At 35.1% G+C, this 22,611-nt stretch overlaps 1 protein-coding gene across 9 annotated transcripts in view; it reads right to left on the reverse strand.

Annotated features, from left to right (window-relative positions):
- Positions 1 to 22,611, reverse strand: part of CACNA2D1 (calcium voltage-gated channel auxiliary subunit alpha2delta 1) — a 365,110-nt gene that overhangs the window by 51,178 nt on the left and 291,321 nt on the right. For all 9 annotated transcript variants that reach the window (XM_042018479.1, XM_042018478.1, XM_042018482.1 and 6 more), the window contains exons 13-15: positions 5,756 to 5,834; positions 3,690 to 3,739; positions 1,992 to 2,081 (exon numbers count right to left, since the gene is read on the reverse strand). In XM_042018479.1, the coding sequence (XP_041874413.1) occupies positions 1,992 to 2,081; positions 3,690 to 3,739; positions 5,756 to 5,834 (219 nt within the window). The remainder of the gene's footprint in view (positions 1 to 1,991; positions 2,082 to 3,689; positions 3,740 to 5,755; positions 5,835 to 22,611) is intronic.

Consider the following 22,611-nt stretch of genomic DNA (forward strand, 5'->3'; position numbering starts at 1 on the left):
TACAAGCAAAGTGAGGTGGATTTTGCAGGAAAATAAGAGAAATAGAGATGAATCAGTAGAAAAGAGAGAGGACATTATTTAGAAGAAACATTGAAAAGATACATAATGAAACAGGAGGGGGATGTATGGGGAATAACACAATCTTCCCCCTCCCCCCCCCCAACAAAATAAGAAAAAAAAGGAGAGAGTAAAGTTAGAGAAGATAATAATTATGAATAAATTATGCCTAACTTGTAAAACTAAAAGTATCTGAAAATTCTGGGTTTATCTTGAAAATGAAGCCAGAGCAACACAGTAATAGAATCGGAAGGAAAAGAGCTAGAAAAGAGGTGTGAACTGCTACAAATACATCAAATTATTAAAGACATATTGAAAGCCAGCCTGAACTGAAAATACCTCTTCAGAAATTTATAACCCGAATTTATGCACTAATGTGTCCTCATGTAATACACTTTGCATTACTTTAGTCTTAGCTACAAAACAGCCACTGGACACTAAGAGCCAAAGATAGGAATAAATCCAGGGAGACACAAGCAGGAGAACTGTAAGCCCTACATAGGGGAATTGTTTTAGGGAATTTAAAATAATAAACCAGTGTGACAACTGAGTCCCACTCCCTTATACAACCAAGAATCAGAAAAAGTCTTCAGAGGGGGTTAGATACATCTGTGCCTTTATGCTCTCAACTGTGATGAGAAAGTCCACAAATTTCAGCCTTTACCTCAATACTTTACCCTGTGTTGTCCTACTTTATTTACATATAATTATGTATATATAAGTGTGTGCATATGCACACACATGTATATATAATTACATATTCACAAACACACTTATATAACACATGAATGGAGAAAAGCTTGAAGGAAAGACTGAATGAAGCTACTGAATATATAAAATAACACAAAAGTCAACAGCTTCCAGGTGTCACTTATTTTACTTGACTAAACAGATCTCTATCCCTAGTTACAAATTTATCTTTGGCTTTACAACAGGATATGTACAGAGCATAAGAACTTTTGTCATCACATCCTTTATGTTTCCAGTAAGTACCTCAATGATAACAAAGAAAACACAGTTCATGGACTTCTGGGCATTGAAATTTCAAAGGAAAACTAGTTCCTCTGTGTTGTGCTCAGTTATATTGACGGTAAAAATTTTATGTTGATAAAAAATTGACAGTATTGCTGGCTGACGGGAAGATGTGCATTTTGACATGGCTTTAGATGACTACGTGAACTTGGATAAATTCATGATTCCAAACGACTGTTTTGCAGTAATTTTTGCCCTCTTGCCCAGAAGAGGGTCATCCAGAGCAAGAGATTAGATTGCTGCTAACAATACTTTTCCTCCTGTAGTTTCCTGAATGTGTTTGTTTTACAAGACCAAAGTCATAAATTCAGCAGTAAGAAAGCATTTCATACACCTTTTTGTTAATTTCCCCATTATATACACTGTCCAATTAAAGATTAAAGAAATCATTACCTTGAGCAAGAAAGCAATCAACTACAACAACCATGACAACTTAAAGATTCAAGTTAAAAATCTTTGCAAATACTCAGTAATACTTATAGATTTCATTCTGCCTGGAATGTTCTTTGGAAGGAAAAAAAAAAAAAAAGAGGAAATCTAAGAATTCCCCACCAGAAACTTAACACATGACTTTTACTGCTGTAGGTACAACACTGGAACACTATTTGCTTCTTTTTTTCTTTTTTCCTTACGTTGAGAATGACAGTGACCTACACTTTAAAGTCTGCAGAGGATAAATTGCTTTTCTCTGTTGAATTTCAGGACACTGAGAAGAATATTAGGTGCAAGTAAGACCAGCTCATTATAAATAGGTCTCTCCCTAGAGGTTGTTGTATTGATGTGTATAGATGTTAGAAACACAAGAATGTTTGGAACTGTAAGAAATTGGATTCTTGGGAAAGCAGACCCATATAGTTACTGATTTGCTAAAATTCTTTAGTAGAGATAAATACAGATCATACCAGAGCATCCAGATAGACATTTGTCCATTGGACTTGTTTGGCTTGCTCTCCAGCTAAAACCATTGGTCTTCCCAAGACATCCAGATATTCCTGTCAAAATGTGCAATAAACTTATCAGAAGGCAACTATTAGATCAAAGAGCACAAAAAATATTAAAATAAACAATAATAAATTAAAAAATAAAATATCAGGGGAAGAAAGGAAATCAAAATTCACCACTAATACAGGAGGAAAATTTATTTATAAAACTTCTTTAAAATTTTACCACAAAATAATTCAGTGTTCAGTTTGCAGTATTTACTGACAAGGTAGTTCCTGTATTTCAGTCTCAGTCACACAGACCTTACACACTCATAACCACCACTCTCTTTCCACAAAATGAGAATTACAACTATTTTTATTCCAAAATTAATTGCTAATGACATAATGAAATTACATGCAGATTACAGAACCTTCAACCCAGAAGAAACAGTGGACAATGGAGGGTGAGTGGTGTAACATCTGGGTATGTTAAGCTCCTACACCAACAATTTGCATAACTTCTATTGGAATAAAAGCAATCAGAGTTATAAAACCTCTTTTTCCTGCCTTGCTTCAGTTTGTGAGTATGGCTAAAGCTGGTGATCTTATGAGATGTCAGATTTCTGGACTGATTTGGGAGGGGATGCCATCAAACTTTTTTCAGTCATCAACTTTTTCTACTTGTCTGATCTTATTAGGGATACTCCTTGCCAGACACTGTCTGGAAGAGTTTAACAGAATCAAAGGACTCTTATTCAAGCCAAAAAATAGCATGCCTGGCCTTGGAAAGACAAAGAACTCCTATGATATTTCTCTGCTGTTCTGGACATGTCAGTACCTGGACTTTCAGACAACTGAAAACAATACTTCTTTTTCTTCTACAGTTTTCTTCTTCAGTTTGGATCACATAGAATAATCCCAGAGTCCTGTAACTTTAGTCACCTGCAGGCAAGTCTGCTAAAATGTTCCTGCATCCTTTTTGAACTGAAAAAGTGCAGTGTCTCCCAGAGGGGTTGGATCCATCCAGGTACCTCTCCTATAAGCAGGATTGTAGTGTGGCACCCAGACAAGTTCAGATACCCTACCAGGGCTATCCCCTCACATACATCCACAGCCTCCTCCATGTAATACAAACCCTTTCGATCATGCAGAAAATATGGCAGAAGGTGAACTATGAATGCCTAGACACATCATAAAAAATTACTGGGTTTATAGGACTTTATAATAAAATTGCTGTCATGTCTCAGCATCAAAGTTTGAGGGACCATGTAAGGCCCAGAGGAAAACTGAGCCAAAAGCACAGACCTTGTGCAGAGGCCTACAGGATACAAAACACTTCAGTCACTCTATGGTGTGCACATGGTCAGCCTGCTTTGGAGGATGTTAACGTGATCAGTGTGCACTCAAGCCACTGTTGGCCATCTGGCCAGGATAACAGGGATCACATTTTAAACTGGTTCATTGCAACCACTTAAAAGAAAAAGTAGAACGTTTTAAGAGAATAATCCCTCATATGTAGAAGAAAGCCTTAATTTTTTTCTCTTCTCTTCTCTTAGTCTGGTGTATCTATGAATTGAATTGATTTTAGCAGAGGTGAAGAAGGAACATATCCAATAACAGATATTACTCCACTTTCTGTGTGTTAAAACTCAGTCTGGACTTAGCCAACTCACTTACCTGGGTGTTTATTCTTATGGCTCCAATAGATGGAATTTCATAATAATAACCTAAAATTTGAAACAGAAATAATGCCATTTTACCATAATAGATTGCTGGCCTCTTAATCCTGGGGAATTTAATTTATCTTATAATTTCTACTTTATGTTTTATAAGATTTATTGTTTATGAATGAAATACTTTTTAGTAGATGCCACCACAATGCATGGCCATATGATGGCTCACCACAGCATTCAGACCAAACTACTTACTCTTAAGCAATTGGAGTTTACAATGTGTTTCTTTTGTCTGTTTTGTTTAAGGCCATATAATATACTGAGCTTGTACTCATGAAATCCCAGTTACTATGATGTGCAAGTATATTTAATGTTTATATTAATATGCTGTGACAGCAACATAATTATATGCTGAATGCAAGCATAGCTATGGTCTGCCACTAGAGTGAATTCATAGTACAAAAATATAAGGCACTCTGTGGAATGAAAAAAAGCTAATGGCTATTTCTCCTACACAGGCAACATACATCAGAAATGTCTTTATTTAGCATTGGGTTTATTGCTCATTTGTTTGAATTAAAAATATTTAAAATATTGCCCATATAATAAGAAGCCAGGCACTGAGATACATCTTCAGTCCAAGAAAATTTTAAGCCAAATTGGAAGGAAGGGGCAGAGGATTAGAGAGGTAAAAGTATTGAGATTATTAACTTCCTTTGCTGTAAGCAAAATCTTTTAATTAAGGAAAAATGAAATAAAACTGTTTCTTTGGATGTGCAAACAAATAAATACAGGAATTTTGGACAGAAAATTATGATCATTTTGCCTCAATAGTAAGATGACATAGGTGGTTATGCTTTAAACCAGCTGGTCCTCATTTGTTTTAAAACAATGGAGGTCACATGCACACAGTATTTTCAGACACAAAGATGTTAGTAAAAAAAAGAAATTCTATTCAAAACACAAATGTCAATTTTCTGTTAGTATCTGACCATACAATCTACTCTTCATGAAGTTGTAGTATCTTCTTCATGACTTGTCAGCATACTGAGGATTTCATTAGGTTAAAATACATATGCTATTCTCCAGGCTATGGATTCTTCCACATATATTTTTTTTCCTGTATCTATGCCTTTCTCTTATCTTTGTTTATGTTATTCTTCTACACCTGAGCATATCTGTATCTCCTTCCCTGGCAGTCCTAATTTTTGAGACTTGTTGTAATCTAGTTCACCTCTCACCTCTTGCTTCTCACTGGTTTGTAGAATACTTTTACATTTTCAGTCAGCCTGGAAATTGCTCTATTTAAAACATGAGTGAATATTTGGTAAATTATATATTTTCTATTTATTTCTATTTGTATCTTATGTCATCTTCTACAGTTATATTGTAAGATATTTGAGACACCTCTTTCTCACACTCTCTTAAAATGTTTCTGAACACATTTTTCATGTAAAAATTTCATGTAGAAAACATTTTACTTCCTTAATTTCACCTTTTTTACTTTTCTTTTTTTCCTACATAAAGAAATCAGGGAAAAATAGAAAATACAAGATGCCCTCAGAAACTAAGAAGTCACAGTAAGAATAATTTTGATATTTTCATTAAAAAAGGGAAAAAAATTCTAAGTATGTTTCCTTGCAAGTTTTAGAGAAAAACAGAAAGAAATGTAACCAGCCAACTAACCAAACAAAAATCCCTTTGTCCAGACCGCTTAATTTAAAACAGCTTTGCTTAATTTCTTATCTGTCATCAGTTCCAACTTTACATAGATGGCTATTACAACAAATATTCTCAAAAACTGAATCATAATGGCTTATTATTACAAAAACTACTGTGGTAGTTTTCGTACAATATAAAGTTTTAAATAAAGTAATAAAGAAATAAATATACCAGTTTCTTGTTAACATGTCATTTTTTCATACATATTATGTAATAAAATAACTTCTGGAACTTTTATTAACAAATACAATAAAGCTAAAAATCAAGCTGAAAAATCTATCATTTTTAGAGAACAATAAAGATATCCAAAGCTCTAGTGAAGATCAGTTTAAAAGAAAGACACAGTACCTTTATTTTCACAGGCCATCCACTGTATGGGTCCTTTGTCATAATTATGTTGACCAACAGAAAATGTGAATACACGTACCTGTGCAAGTTCAAAACCAATGCATATAACAACAATAAATCATTTATTAGCTGTGACCCTCAAGGCAATGATACCTGGATTTTTCATGCATTTGAATAGAAAAAGAACACTATGAATTCTCCAGTTTTTGTCACCATAACAAATATGAGAGATGCAATAGATAATATATTATGGTATTTTATGTATTCCTATTATTTCTTCCATGAAGTAGAATCAAGAAGAATGTTCCTTCACATATCCTTTGTACTTTAAAGATCTTACATTGATGATCATTCATGAAGTATTTTAATTTTTAGTTTTTTATTCTAGGGTGGTAATTATAACTCTTCAGGTTTTGTTAAATTAGTTGACAAAATCTATCAATATTAGATGCTCACCAATGAATTGAAAACAATATATGTGGGGCAGTAGAATTCAAAGCAATGCAAAACAGAACATTTTAGGATATAAAATATGAAATTTTCAGATACTACACAAAATAAGTTCTCATTTTGCTCAGACTCAGTCTTCTTTATGTAAAAACACTAAATTCGTTCAATAGACTTCCATAGAAGGGTTAAGCTTTGATCTTTCACCTTAAGCTCTTGATATTCGTTTAAGCTGTGGGTTTTTTTAGCATAATTCATTTATTTTTACACAATGCTACTCCAATCTATCTCAGCAACTGTAAGGAGTTATGGCTTCAGAATTCACCAAAATCTCTCCAAGTTTTGGACTGAAAACAGACTTTTTAGCTGAAATTATCTTCCATGCAAATTTTCTGATTCAAATGAGAAAAATTTAAACCCAAAATCTGGTATTGCTTTAAAAATATTAAAAATCCTAACAGATACATAGAAAAATTACAAATACTATGTTTCAGCTTCTGGCTGAATATTTTGCTCTAAATTTGCGTGTTTTTGTTAAAAGCTGGGAAAAATGGTTTCCCAACAATTTTAACGGGCTGCTCACTACATTCATGTCCCTCTGTTCAAGGGTTAGACATGTTTTCCTTTTTAGGCATCTCTTTCTTTATGGATCTTTAACTTTACTACTTCAATATACAAATCTTAGATCACAACATGAAATCAGAATACAAATTCCTTTCTATGGATTTGATGTTTAAAATTAAAATATATTAAAATTCATTTGCATGCAGGCTGTGACTGAGTAATAAGGTAATGTTTTCGTTAAATAATACTGACATTCTAAAATTGGAGACATTCCTCCTTGTAAACTACTGATCATTGCTAAGTTTTTAAATGACTATTTATACAAATTCTTATCACATTATTTAGCATGTGGAATTAGTACCTAAACCTCCACTTCTCAAAAAAAGCAAAAAAAAATTGTGTGACACAATCAGAGCTCAAGTATTAACCAAGAGCTGTAACAATGGCTTCACATCATCCATCAGCAGGTAACAAATGGTAAAACTTTCTTAGTCCTGACTCCTAAACGCAAGGAAGGCAAACAAAGCTTTGTGCCAGATGCCATTTTTACTTAACAATATGTTTTGATTTGCTTTATACGTACAACCTCTTTGTGTCTGCAGTTAAAAGCAAAATTAAAGCAACTACTCTGCTGCACTGAGCACTGATTTAAGTGCTTGTTTCTTAGTTTAAGACTACTCCATAGAGGGTTGTTCCCTACTAATAGGTCAGGCCAATTACATTTCTGGTTATGCAGACAGGTAGAGGAGTGACTGTGCCTGCATGATGGCAAATTTTTTTTTCTCATAGTTCATGTAGGTAAGGACAGATGAAAAATACCTTCTATTACCCTGAAAATATCGGTATTGACAGTGCAAAAATGACTTCACCTGACATGTTTAAATCTCATTTAATACTGTACCACATATGCCATTCCACTTTCATTCTTGTTTTACAAAATGACAGATTTAATTCTTCCAAGGAATCTTTCTGCTTCTACTTAGTTACCAACTCACAAGGTTCCTGCCTACTATACTCCTGTTCTTTTTGAACTCACACTACTCCCAGTTTATTGTCCACTAAACACTTGACTCAGAATAGATTCTTCTCAAAAACTATGGAAAAACCCCACTGAAGGTCACTAATTAGATACTTGAGAAACCTGATGTTTCCTTTGGATAAAAAGCTACTAAGTCATGTGGGTTTTCTTGTGTGTGTAGAAAACACGAATCAATTAGACTGGACTGTCTAGCATTTGATCTCAAATGTAAAAATGAAACGCTGAATTGGATTCAAGTTGTGAAATGCTATGTAATTTAGGGAAAAGCAGCAGTGTGTTAAATCTGCAACAAATCTATAAAGAATTTAGAATTTAAATTATTGACAACAAGCAGGCGACAATACATCTGATTTACTGTTCCTTGGATAATTAACAGAGATAAAGAACTGCAATGAAAATTGGAGTTTTTAATTGTTACTTGGTTTGGCAAGAGGGTGGGATATTCAAAAGAGTATTCTTTTTCCTATTGCCTCATCTGGAATTGAGTAGAATGACAGACCAGCTGGAAAAATGAGTCAGCAAGTCAAATTAAACAAGCCAATTTTAGCAAAAAAACCCCATGCTCTGTGCTAAAATTTTCTGTGACAGGACCCAGAGTCAGCCAAAGCGCTGAGATGCATTTGTCTATATGTTTTCCTTATAGACATCTCTCCAAAGAAGACAATAGGCTATTGAATTAAAAAAAAAAAAACAAAAAAACCAAAAACCCCAAACATTTAATTACTTTTAATAGGGAATTTATGACTAAGAATACTTGAAGAAACTAGATCAGAAACAATGACTATGAGTACCTCTCCCTTTGCCTGTCCTTTAAGCTTGATTTCAAGCAACCAAGTGGGTTTCTGAGTTGAAGCAAATTGCCAAGTAGTCTTTGATCCCAAGTTGTTTTCCACCACCACTGAGGCCTGGTTATTTCTTCTCTCTGCCTCTCTGCAGCCTCTTGGGTTCTGTGTAAACTGCAGTTCCTGGGTGGTTTTGCCATGACAGTTCCTCTCCACCACCCTCACTAGAGGATGGAAATTTGTGTTCCCCAACCCATTTCCTAAGGAAAGGGCAACCTTGCCTCAAGGCAAATCTATTTATTCTCTTCATAAAGAAACATGACTTCCAAAGCAGTAAAAACCAATGGAAAAATAAGAAAAACAAGTAGGAGCTGTCACGGTTTTTGATTTTAAATGGGACTATTCAAAGTAAAGTACTTCTAGAACACTTATGCCCTTTGAATTGAGAAGAACTAGAGATGGGCACCAGCCTGCTCTGCCAGCCCATTCAGGCACTGTCTTGGAATTGCTCTGAAATATAAAAGTCCTGATTTTTAGCACAGGGAGTTTAATTCTCTGCATTTTCCTCACTGAGACTAACCTTAGGGAGAAAATAAAAAATTATTCTTTGTATTAAAAATTTACAGTATATAGTAGAGGAATGCACTAATTAGCAACAAAACAGGTGTAGAATTAATGTCAGGACATCCAGACAGTGAGTGGCACAGGCTGCCCAGTGATGCTGTAAAGATGCCTCCTTGGGGGCTTTAATCACCAGACTGGATATGGCTCTGAGCAACCTGGCTTGATCTTAGACCTGGTATTGGACTAGACACCTCTGCAAGCAACCTGGCTTATCCTGGGAACTGATGAAGGACATCAAAGGAATACAAGCAAAAATCCAGCTCCTAATAAGGGGAAGTGACAGAAAGGAATGCAACAAAAAGAGAAGTACCGTATTGAAGAAAATATAGTTGTCTAATTATAGAATTCATTTGCTATTTATTTGTACTTCTTTCTAGTGGAAGGAGATCATAAACACCAAGGTAAATAAAAAAGATTCTGACTACTACAGATTTTAAGGGACAAAGGCACTCAAGAGAGTTGTGATGAAGACAAAAATAAAGAGGTACCCATGAAAAGGCTGCTTTCCCTACCGATCTGATTTGCTTTTTACCTATTTTATTTCTTCATTTTGCTATTGGAATAAAACTAAGAAAGATTAAATTAGATGCTTCCTTTGAGTAAATCATGTTATGAGTATTACAGAAAATTAAGGTTTGACTGAAGTTAATTCAAAAGGGTAATTAAACAGAAAGTACTTGCTGTTTAGGCTACTGCATATATGTGTAGGCAATGTAGAATCACTGAATCACTGAATGTTTTGGCTGGAAGACACCTTAAAGATCATCTCATTCTAACTCCCCTGCCATAGGCCTACAAGCACGGCCACCACTCTGCATGCAGCTCAGAGTAGAAGAAGTGCACATTTTTTGACAGATTAAGTGAATTCTGTGCTACTGGAATGAGAGAGCTCTCAATAATAGTTTGTGTGCATCTCTTCATTTCTCTGTTTAGAAAGAGATTAAATGACCTTTGGAGATGTATATGTCTATTTTATCAGATACCAAGAGAGCTGTACAATTAATTCACTCAATTGGATGTAGGTAAAATTAATCCTGTCATTTTATGCCTAGCATGTAAAAAGAGAAAGAGTGCATCTTTCTTTACCACTAAATAAACAAACTGACTGTGTCAAAAAACTGATCTAATCAAATAATTCAACTTTGGTTTTCACAATGACAGTAAGATTTCAGAACATTTTACTCTGGCCTTTATAGCTGCAGGTAAAGATTCACAGATAATCTTTTTTACTATACAACAAGAAAAGTTGATAAAGGGGAATAAATAATGCAGTGATTCCCACATGATCCAGGAAATTATCTTCCCCACTAGTGTGTTTACAGATTATCAAATATGACGAAAATTTTTTTGCAGTTTACTGTTTAGTAGGTACACTTATGAAATAAAAGGACAACATAAGAAGCCTATCATTCTGAATAAAATCATAAAACTGCTTTTCTATCTTCCATTAGGCATTCTGTCTTTTTAATCCCTGGTATGTATAGCTTGTAAACTACTTAATCATTTTTGTGTTTTGTGCCATAGGTCAGGGAGTTGTTATGTGGTTTTCAAGCTGCCTCAGCTAAAATTGTGAATGCATTTTTTCCATACATCTGTGGACATAAATTTGAAGATAATTTTTGATTCTGCTTGGGAAACCACCTAGGATTAGGCAATAGGATACACTAAATATAGAATTTCACCTAAATTCTGTCCAATAATCCATCATGCTGAACTGCTCAGTTCAGGACTTCCAGGGGCACAGTCCTGAATCATGTGGGTTAAAGCTGTAAATGCAAAGAAATTTCCCTTTTTTTTTTTTTTTTTTTTTCTTCTTCTTAGTAAGCACAGAGAGACGAGAAATAGAAGTTCTGAGTTTAACAGCAGGGGCAAGACTCACAATGATGTGCTAGAGGACAGTTTTAGGATCCCTTAAGCCTTCTTTTATGCATTACATAAAATGGGACATAACCCATTTTCTTTCTCAGGCCATGAGTGCAAGTGGCACAGCATGGCTCACATCTCGATGGCTACACCATGGTGCCATCCTCCCTCTCTGCCTGCCCCCCTATCAGGTCGTCTCATTACAGAATTTTTTTGGAATAAGCCCTGGCTCATGCTGCCCCTGAACTGAACACTGACATGGCTAAAAGGATTGACTGCCACAGGCCACAAACCATACTTTTGGGTCTGTTAACAATTACAGTATGGATAATTATGGATAACAATTAATACTATGGATAACTGTGGATATTTCTCCAGCCTGCACCCTGGCCCTGGATCTCTTATTAGTACGGACAGAGCTGTCTGGCTCACTCCTATGAGTAAGGCAGGTTTTCTCATGACAGAGCTCTAAGGCTCAGCTTTTCAAAATTACTGGGACAGTGATGCCTCTAAACTTATAAATCAGAGTTCAGTACTTGCACAAAAGAAGGATGAGTTCATGATTCTCAGTTTGAGCACATTCATAACTTCCCCTGCTTTGAAGTCCAGGCTCAAGAAAGTTCAGAAGTTGGAGATTCTGGTTTTTGTATGTAACTGTCAGGCTGCTGATGCATTTAGCCCTTAACAGCAATGGGGAAAAAGAAAGAGAGATGACCTAAGCAGCAGGGTATGACACCTAGTCACGTGCCAAGGTTGTGAAGTTTGAAAGGTCTAGACCTCAGAAAGCAGAACTCACAGTTTTATGTCAAATTAGGAAATAAAAAGAAAGGCATGATACACAAGCAGAAATGTATCAAGTTATATTTTTGACATTTATGACTACATTAGGATCTGTCCCTTGCTGAAGGCACTCTCTAAAAATATGTGTAGACTTGGGGTAACTGGGAAGAAAAACTCCCATGTGAAACAATGAGAAGAGAATTTAGCTCTCAAATATTTAAATGCAAAGATAATTGCAGGCTGGACATCTTTGAATTTACAGACATGAAGAAAGTATTAATCCATATGATTTGAAAATCCATTTGACACTACAAGTGTTTCCATAAGTGACCCTCTATACTCTGATTCAGCAAGGCATCTAACTATGCAAGTGTCATCTTGAAACCAAAGGAAAAATCTTTTGCTGAGGCACATGTTTAAAGACAAATAGAGCAGGTCCTTGGAAATACTATTTTAGACATTTATCCACAGCAAATTATTTCTTCCAAACTTCCCATGTGTATTTGCAATCTTCCCTATCATTAATCTTTCATTCACTACAATTCAACCTCAAACTTCAAACTGCAATGCTAGCTTATTAATTCAAAGTCTAATTATAGTCTGCGTAATTATAGCCTAATAACAAAAAGAAATAATGACACTCTAAAAATTAGCTCACATTACAATCTAATGCTAATCCTTCTTCTATCTTAAAATAAAAATTATGCTTGTTGCATATCAGGAGATTATTGGAGAATCTCACTTTCTTGGGTATTATTCTATACTGATAATATGGGCCCCAAATCATTTAATAGTGTTAATATATTGGGAAATTAGGATCCAGAACACTGATGCATGGTGTAGTTGTAAGGAAAGGAATTAACAGCTGAGAATTATACCTGAGCATATAAGAAATGCATACAATGAAAGGTGCATTTTCATAGAAGAAATTATAAGTGAATGCCATGAATCTATGAAATATGTTTTGCTAACTGCAAAGTGTTTCAAAAATGACAAAAGGGTTGGGTTTTTTTCCCAGCTTGTTTTGTTCCCTCACAAAGAAAAGTAACTGCATGAAAATGGTGATACTTTCTACTGCAGACTAATGGTCAAAAAGGCCATTTTAGTTATACTGAAAAATTTCAGAACTAACGCTCTCACAGAACTAAAAATAAAAAAAATACTAATTCAGTCACACTGTCCTACAACTTCTTAGTGCCATCTTGTGGAACCACAGCACCTCATTCCTTACTCATAGAAGGGCTGTCCTGTGCGCCCCTTCCTCTGCAGCCACACAGCTACAAGTACGAAAGTATAAATTTCCTGCTGACACCTGCTAATCTACCCCTGATAAATTGATCATAATTAGACAGAATGGACCACCTTTAATTTTTTACCTAGTTGAGACATAATCTTTATGGGCCACAAGTATTACAGGAGTACAAGTACAGTTTCGTATGCTCACAATAACTTAATGTTGGACTATTACATCATGATGAGGAGACAGTGACCTCTACTGCACAGTCTCCTCAAGTAAGGTGAAGTTTTTGATCTCGACATTTTCTAGGTGTGGGTATAAATCAGCTCTGTTTTCTTAGCTTTGTATAACATAAGCCTTAAGAACAGCAACAAGAAAGAGAAAGGCTATACTCTCAAACACACCAGCAGGACTTCACATTGATGTGGTTGAATTTTACATTTGAGTCAATTTGCATATGTCAAGCCTGCTAAAAACTGGGCTTTGGCCCACTCTCCAGCCTTAACAACTGTGTCAGCAGAGCTCAAACACACGCACAGAAGACAAGCCATTGCTCCTTCCCTCTGCCCCTTCTTTGCTGCCACAGAAGCAGTCTCACCACTTTGTCAGGAGTGTGCCAGCTGGCAGAGGCTGAAAACCTCCCAGGTTTAACTCAGTTAAAACCTAAAAATTATTGCAGAATTGTGGCTGTAGAACTAGCTCAAAGGCTGTGGATATGCTGGTTGCTTCTCCCGGGATTTCCTCATCACCTCACCCCACCTCAGAAATCACTGTACAGCAGTCAGTTGCACTAGGTGATTTTCTAGCTCCTCATCCTGTCTCCCAGATTTCAGATAAAGAACATACTGTCCTCTTTTTTAACAATTCATCTGTTGAATATTTTACTTTGACTACTCATGTTCTATTTACTCAGTTGATCTGTTTGCTTCTTTGGGAATGTTAATAACAAATTTTCCCTGCTGAAATGAAAAACAATTAAATTCCTCCTTTCCCTAAGTTGCTTCTCCCTGACGCTCATCATCTAGCATTCTCTGAAGAAAACAACTTTTTCTCAGAATTCCTTGTAAATTTGGTGGTCCATATCAGGAACCAGACAAGGGAGTTGACAAAGTAATTCCCACTGTACTCTGGATTAAAAGCATTTTAGGCATTTCTTTGATAGTCAAAACAACATTTGGAGGCAGCTGAGCAGCTGGAAAGGACTGGATTAATTAGAGAGATATTTACGGTTCATATTGTGACACTAAGCCTTTTCTTTTTTTTTCATTGTTCTTCTAAATCCCATGGAAGAATTATTACAAATATCATCCAATTATTTAAAGGAATATTTAAATATGCCATTTCAAACACTAATTTTAATCACGTACTCTGCCTTGTTTTTTCCCACACAAATAGTCTTGTATAGTTGCTTCCTCGATTTTTTGCTCCCATTTCCTCCAGTTCTTGTACAGCATGGAAAAGTGACTGAAATTTAACAATTGCAAGTGCCAAACAGTTGTACTAGAAGAGGGAAAAGAGTGGGTGGGAAAAGGAAGGACCCTCAGAAACCCTCATTTCCAGCAGAATCCATTTACAGGAAGTCTCCCTGTCTGGAATTATCAATTACAAAACTTTCATGTCTAGTTTTATAATTGGCTGATGCTCATGAAAAGAACATGAAAATTCTAAAAAAAAAAAATTATTTAATGAGCTTTAGAAAGGGTATGCCACCCAAACAGGTGAGGGGACTTTGTCCATGCTCACATGCTGTTTCTTGAAGACTGACCTGGGAACAGAATGGTATCTTCAGATTACCTTAGAAGATGGAGATTAAGGGATGAAAATGCTGCAAGTTTGGTTCCCTTTTCTTTTCTAGGTGGAAAAAAACATTACAGCTACTGTATAATGATGGAAACTCAGCAGTGCCATATAGGGCTATGCTGAGGGCAGCCTGACCTTGCCTTTGCTTGCAGGTAGGACGTGCCATTCCTGACAAAAGCAGGCGGTGACGATGCCACCTGTCAGCAGCTGGCAAGTGCCCGAGCAGGGCTGAAAGACAGATGCTTCTGTGCAGTCATGGAATAGAGAACGTCCTTCACAGTTAAAGATTAATTCAAGCAGTTCATGCCCACTCATTGTACTTCTTGCCAAACTGCACCTGAAATTTCAGGATTATCTATGAGAAGCATCAAATATGTACAGACAGCTGCCACCTATCCCGTGGGCAGTTAATAATAAACATGAAATTAATCATGACCCAGTTCACTCATACACTGAATAATGTGTATTTTCATTTCTTTTCAAATCAGAGAAATAAATACAATTTTCAGGAAAAAAATACAAGTGATTTTCCCCTGCAATCCACAGGTAAAACAACCATTTGGGGTGTCTATAGCCTTGGTGTATTGAACAGTTTGTACCAGAATCTTCTTAGTAGATTTAGATCTAAATTTTGCATTCCCAGTGGCTGAAAGAGCAGAGAAAATTTACTCTAATAGATCATACTTTAGGTGACAAGGTATAAGATATTTCTGTCTATAATGTGATATAAATGTATTTTAATAACTTCTGGCAAATTATTTTTTTTTAAAAAAGAAATAAGGAAAATAAAGAGGTCTTCAGACCTCATTATAAATATGCTTCTTACAGAGAAATGTATTGTAGACAAAACATTGCCTTAGAGGGTTTTGGGTTTGTCTTTGTTTTTTTGTTTTCAAATGAAATAGCAGCTACAGACTAAGTTTGCAACAAAAAACATTGAGGTTATTGTTTTTCCTGTCTGCATGTAGGATTGAGAATACAGAATTGTCAAACCACATTATACAATTCAAAGTGGTGGCTTCAAAAAATGATTTGCAAATAAAACCAAATTCTTCCCTGTAAAAAAAAATCCATTTACATAAACTCAGAATTATTAAAAAAAAAAAAAAAAAAAACATTTGCAGCTGGCACTCCAGGTTCTGTGGTCATTATGGATAAGATGTTTTTGTTTGCACATGATTTAGGATGAGATTATGAAGGGCAGAATTCCTATCTAAGCCTCAGCAAACACTAAATACATTACTTTGAATTTGATACAAGGCTAACATGAGTTCAACTGAAATTACTGACTTCAAATAGAAGTTGAATATAGAAACAGAGGAATGGAGACATATAATAGGATACTAATTCAAAGACTGCATATGGGAACTGATTCTCTTCTGAAAAATAACAGATTTTTTGGGGGGAGGGGTTTTCTTCTCTGTTTTTTAGGACTAAGACCTACAAAAATGTTTGTGAAGACCTCAAAATAATTAGAAGCTAATACTTCAATGCCATTTTCCTTAACCATACAAGTGCAAGATCATAAAGTCAATTTCTTATTCTTCTATTAAAGACAACCTATTCTTATACCACATTCAATTCTGCATATTAAATTCTATCCTATACAGTGCAAAAAATTTGAGAATATAACTGTGACTTCCTGGAGATATGACAGCGCAGATTTTAGCCTTTTCTTTGAGACTATTCAGGATTCTGAATCCAAGTCACTTTCTAAGTAGAGACTGGGGTATTTTCTATTTACCAGCATACTCATTCCCTACTTGAAAGATGACTTTTTTCATTGCCTTTTTTCAAAATAAAGGGTGTATTTTTTTGCAAAATGCTTTAGAAAAAGACCTTCTAAGTGACATTTAGTAGTTCTTACTCTTGATAAGACCTGTCAAACAGAGTTGCTCCACCTCATGGCCTGATGTTCTCTCCTAAAAAGCAACCTTTCCTTACAACATTTGCATCAATCTTTAATACTCTGCATTGAAGTTGCACAGAGTTTCTACTTGCCTGGGTAAAATGTACAATTTACCTACACTTGCAGTCTCACTTCTCGTTTCACATCCCTTTCCTCTGTTATGCTTCTTGCATATATAAGCACATATTTCTTGCTATCCAAATGGACTGTAACTTTGTTTTTCAAAAATTTTATTTCCGTCTTAACCTGTCATATGTTTAGGCTGCTGCATGTGTACATCTTGTGCCACCATCTGCTTGTTTCAGCTGTTTCCTTACTCTCTTGCCCCCTAAAGAGATTCCTATTCAGTATTCTCCCCCTTTGAGCACTGGTATAAACTCTTCTGCATCTGTCTGTCCACTTTTTCCATCTGTGCATTGGCAAATCTTTCCATCTACTATAGACAAATGCTCAACACCCACCTATGAGGTGGCCTAAGCAGCATTTAGAAACTAAGATGTCTATCAATTTTTAGAGTCACTTAATAATAGTTAATTATTTTTAAAAAATATATTCAGTTGTGCTACCTTAGTTACACTGCTTATTCTATTAAGTAGACAAATTCTGCAGTTTCTTCCCAGAAAGTTGCATTCTCAAACCAGTGTTGTAAAGTTAACCTTTGGAAAATGCTAGACTCAGTGAACATGCAAATGTCAGAATTTTCACTATATAATGGGCAATTTTACATAAAGGCATCTCTTAATCTTCATAATCATATTCATATTTTTTTCTTCATCCTTTCTGGCTTTTCTATGTGCAGAAAACAATTCTTAACTTTTCAATTTTCTTCACTCTTTGTGTTTTTAAATGAATAGGATATGTGAACCACTCTTATGTGGCCCTGACAGTAAAACTTAAATCTTCTCTATTTTCTGTAACTGACTCATTACAGTCAGTTTTTACTTACTTATTGCACTTCCCTTAATAAACACCAGAAGCATAGAAAAAATATGTATAACTGTGAATATATAAGGTCTGGTAGATAAAACTTATAATGTGAGACAGAATTACTGAATAACTTGTAGCAGGTTAGGAAAATTTCTTATTCTAGAAGATGCCAAGAATAGTTAATTTATTTCTGAATTTTAAGGTAGAATGATCTGTATATCTAGGAGAAAGAAAATATTTTGAGTAAAAGATCAAGAAGTGATTTTTATTACAAGGAAAGGAAGGTTTCATAGCAGTAAAAAAATTATAAGAGACAGACTCCAACAAACACAGAGAATTAGGTAGCTGAGTAGTGTAGGAAGAAAATCTAAAGAATGAAGGATTAAAAGCAAAATGGTAACTCAGAAAAAAGAAAACATTAAGTGTACAATAAAAAACAGCTTAATGTAATGTAGGATTAAAGATACTTAGAAAATCAGACACAGATACTGAAACTGAAGAGGAACTGTTAAAAAAACAAAAACAAACAACCAAAAACCCCAGAACATCTAAGGAAAAAAAGATTAAGAATAAAATAAAACCCAAATATGTTTCAATAACATAACACAATTCCAAAATGGTAAGTTATGCTCTATGATATATTTACCTAAGTGATGACATGCATTAAAAATAGATATATATACAGAAAATACTCTGTTCTCTTGATGCCACTTAAGTTTCTCTCACTGTTCAAGAGCATGTTCTAAGAAAGGCAGCGACAATGTGCCTTTATACAAAAAAGGGGTGTAAAGAATAAAGAATGAAAATAATCTAAGATATTAATTTGATGAATCTGAAAGAAATTAGCTTGTTTAGTTGAAAAGACAAAAGTTGGATAGAAAACTTGGATTAAAGTTTCAAAATAGAAATTGTTTCCTAAAATGGAAGGGGAAATTATGATGAGAATTAATTGCTTTTATTAAAAAATGTAAAATGAAATGAAAAAAAAAAAAAACCCAAACAAAACTAAACCCCCTAAACCTACTTTTTCTTAAGGAAATCTAGGAAAGCTTTCTAAAGAGGTAGCTATTGAAAGAGAAGAATGTAAATACTTAAGGAAGCTGTGGAACTGGATACTTTAAAGAAGAGGTTACATAAACACCATCAGGCATGGCCTAGGTATTAAAAGGCTCATTTCAGAAAGTCCCAGACCTCCAATACTTGAATTACAGAAGAACATCACCAAATCAAATAGTATTTCACAGCAATTTCAAATCACAGGAATAAATGCACAGTTAATATATGGGGTGGCTGAGACAGGATGGACCCTCTGATGTCTAGCCTCAATCAGCTATGCCATATGTAGCATTTTGTTTGTATAAATAAACAAAATGCAGTCCAACTCTCTTGCATTTGTCCCAAAACAAACATAATGTGCTTTCTATATTAACTGATACTCTATCCTTGTTGCCTTGATTAATCATTTTATGCCATCTGCAGCATCAACCTCAATGTGATGCACTGAATCAATCGCTATTACTGCAGTGTTTGGAATTGAACATCAACAAAAATAGAAGTATCAAATAGCCTCCTCCATGCCAAATTTGAGGGAAACAAGCTGCCAGTTGGGTTTTATGTAACAGATACACATGACTTTAATAAGACCGATAAGGTTACTTTTCAACAAAGCTATATTAAAATTTTCATTAGTCTTCTGCAGTTCTCAACACCTCCACGAGGATTTTTATCTTGCACAGGAGATAAAAATGTCTGGCAGCCCAGAATCATTCTCATAATGAAACAGCAGCATAAAGAGAAACTCACATCAACAGAGAGATGTGTGTGCAGACACATGCATGAAAAAATTCTTCTGCATGCAGCTCTTCTTAAAAATCCCCCCTCTGCCCCACTGCACTTTCTGCTGCACCTCTTGACTCTGCAGCAACCTCGCCCAGATGTCCATACACAGAATAGCACAGGGGATATGATGGCTGAATGGAAAAGTGAAAAAAGTAGAAGAAATGTAATGGATATTGCTTCCTTATTAGTCTCCAAGAAAGGCTTGGTGATGTTATTTAGTCTAAAGATAAAGGAGTCAGTGAAAGATAGTGTGGAAAAGATGGGCAGACTATTGTTATCCAAAAGCATTGCCAGGGCATGGACACATGGTAGCTTAGCATGTCAGTTTAGAAAACAGCTGTTGTAAGAACAGTGTATAGATATTTTTGAAAAAGAGTATCTTAAAAATCACTGAACTCTGATTTCTAGTGGGGAAACAGGGCTTCACAACCATCAGGTAACTGTGGTTCAAAATCTAAGTTTATGGGGAAAAAATGTGTGCCTAATACCATACTGAAAAAGAAAAAAGCTACCAACCTCCCCCTCCCTCCCAAACTGTTCTTGCATGGATTTATAGACTCAAGACTTAAATAGCTCAGTATTGTGCAGCTTGACTATTACTGAAGCATATTTGGGTAATGAGTGTCAAAGGAGGGATACTGCTGATATGGAATATTTAAATTCATTATTGTAGTAGAATTAATTTATGTTAGGAATCCAGAAACTGGAACTGTGGGTATATTGCAAGCCCTTAATTAATAATTGGAGCTAAGAGGTAAAAAAATGTAATTTGACTTTAGAATAAGATGCTTCTTTGGTGAATACTTTAATAACAGTTTCCACTTTTACTTTGAAAGAAAAAATAATGGATTATGGAATTTTTAAGTACTGACCCAAGTTTCACCCAGAATATTTTAGGTTTACCATTTGTGCATATCCTGGAACATACAATAAACTAAAATTAACAGCTGGAAGGTGACACTTTCTTAAGGCAGAAGTAATTAGGAAAAGAGCCAGGGAGTCAGTTTAAACAGCTAGCAGAAGCTTTGTTCAACCCTTAATTTAATTACTTTGTGTTATATCCTGTGTCACAAGTCTACCACACACTCAGAAATGCCAAACCTGTTGGGGTGCACTCTGACAGCTGTTCAGCTCTATTCAAAGCTGGCAGTAGTGTTGTGAAAGACACTGTTTCTATTTTCAACTCTCTAAGTGATTGTATAAAGTTATACTTGGCCAGTCTGATCCCTGATGAGAATTGCACGGCTACCCAAAGTGGAAATATCATGGGCTTTTTTGATGATCCTTTCTAGTCAGGACTAACACTTGTCTAGAACAATTCATACACCACTGCCTAAATTAACATAGTTTTGATTTTAGTTTTACTAACTAGCAATTATGCTGTAACGGGTTGAAACCGAAAAAGAAAATGGTTCCCTGCTCTGGTAATGACAGTAGGAAGCTTTTTTTTTTTTTTTTTTTTTTTTTAAATGAAAGTTTTACAAGTTCTTTCACATAAATATTTCATTTTATCATTCTATTGACATGCTGAATGTGTCCCATTTGGAAGAAGTCAGTGGCAGCTGTGAGCTTCCCAGTGGAGTTCCAGCAAGCTGGAGCCTTCTCCCACAGGATCTCTACCACTGTAACAATTCTGTGCCGACCACATACAGATATTCATAATGGAACTGAGTTTTTGGAAAACTTCTCTTTACATAGTTTCCTCTAAAATGATACTGTCAGAAAAATCTACACAAAATGAGGTTGTATTAATCTTGGCAAGTAATTCTGTGGGAATGAGACATAAGACCCAATTTATGGTTCTGCTCCTATCTGAGGGGTCAGACCAATCCTGCCTGTGTGTGTTAGATCAGTCCATCCAACCCACGCAAACCTCTATCATTCTTCAAAACTTCAAACAACTAAAAATGCATGAGGTATGTTTAAGGTCTTTTCCTACTCACATAAGCTGAGCAATCTTTCCAAATACAGATTCCAAGGGGACAATTTGCCCCAAAGATCTGTGGTTTTCTATTTTCAACCTGAATTCAAAATTCTCACAATAAACGCCTACGGGGAATGCATTTCAATTAAATTTATATTGCTATCTTCAGTGAAGCCATCTGTAGGAGGAGTGCAAATAAAATGAAATTTAGCACCCTCATTCCTGAAATTTAGAGCATGTGTGGTATTTTACACATTTAATGTGAGTGCCCCAAATGTCACCATGAAGGTAAACACTCCAGTTTTTAAATATCAGGCTCAGCGTGTAGTTGCAATATATGACAATAAAATCTGGCTTTATAAAGGGGAAAAGGCATGCAAAGGTGAAACACAACAGTGATTTTCCACTTCAAACAAAATGTTCCTCCCCAAATCTGTGTTACGTAAGTTTTATAATAACCTCCTATTTGTACTGTAAATTATTTATATAGACAGAAAACTATTTTAAATGTATCTGTATGCTATTTCAAACAGATTAAAAGCTCTAATTCAAAAGGACCATTTTTCAGCCTCTAGATTCTAGGCTGCTCTTTTAGTAGTTTTCAATTGTTTATTGCATTCATTAACTTAACTTGAAGGTTGCACCAATGACACTGCAAACAAGTGTACTAAACCACGTTACTTGATGGGCCAAAACTGAAGCTTCTTTCATGACAAGGAATTACAAATTAACTGAAATGGAAAAGAAAATACTTACAGAGCTGAAGCAATTTTACATCAAGAAGATGAAAACCAGGATTAATAGATTTGAATAAATGGTCTTTTCTTTGTACAAGAAAAAGAAAGTAAGTTTACAACACAGTGTGCCTAAGGTGGGAAGTGACTGACTGTGACATAAGACAATAAAGATTCATCTTTTATATACTTTATGCAAAACACAAAGACAAGTGGTCAAATAAATGCAGAGCAGGCAAGAAAATACATATGCTGATACATATTTATACCATTAACTACTTCTACTGTAAAACACAGAAAACTTTTTAACACCTTATATTGAATAATCCCTCTACAAATTTATAAATATGAAAATAGTCTTAAATTCATTGGATATTTATGAAATAA

This window comes from Corvus kubaryi, unplaced genomic scaffold (genome assembly GCF_017639235.1).
Source record: "Corvus kubaryi isolate FWS band 111438036 unplaced genomic scaffold, C.kubaryi_AGA036_p1.0 137, whole genome shotgun sequence".
Taxonomy (NCBI): Eukaryota; Metazoa; Chordata; class Aves; order Passeriformes; family Corvidae; genus Corvus; species Corvus kubaryi.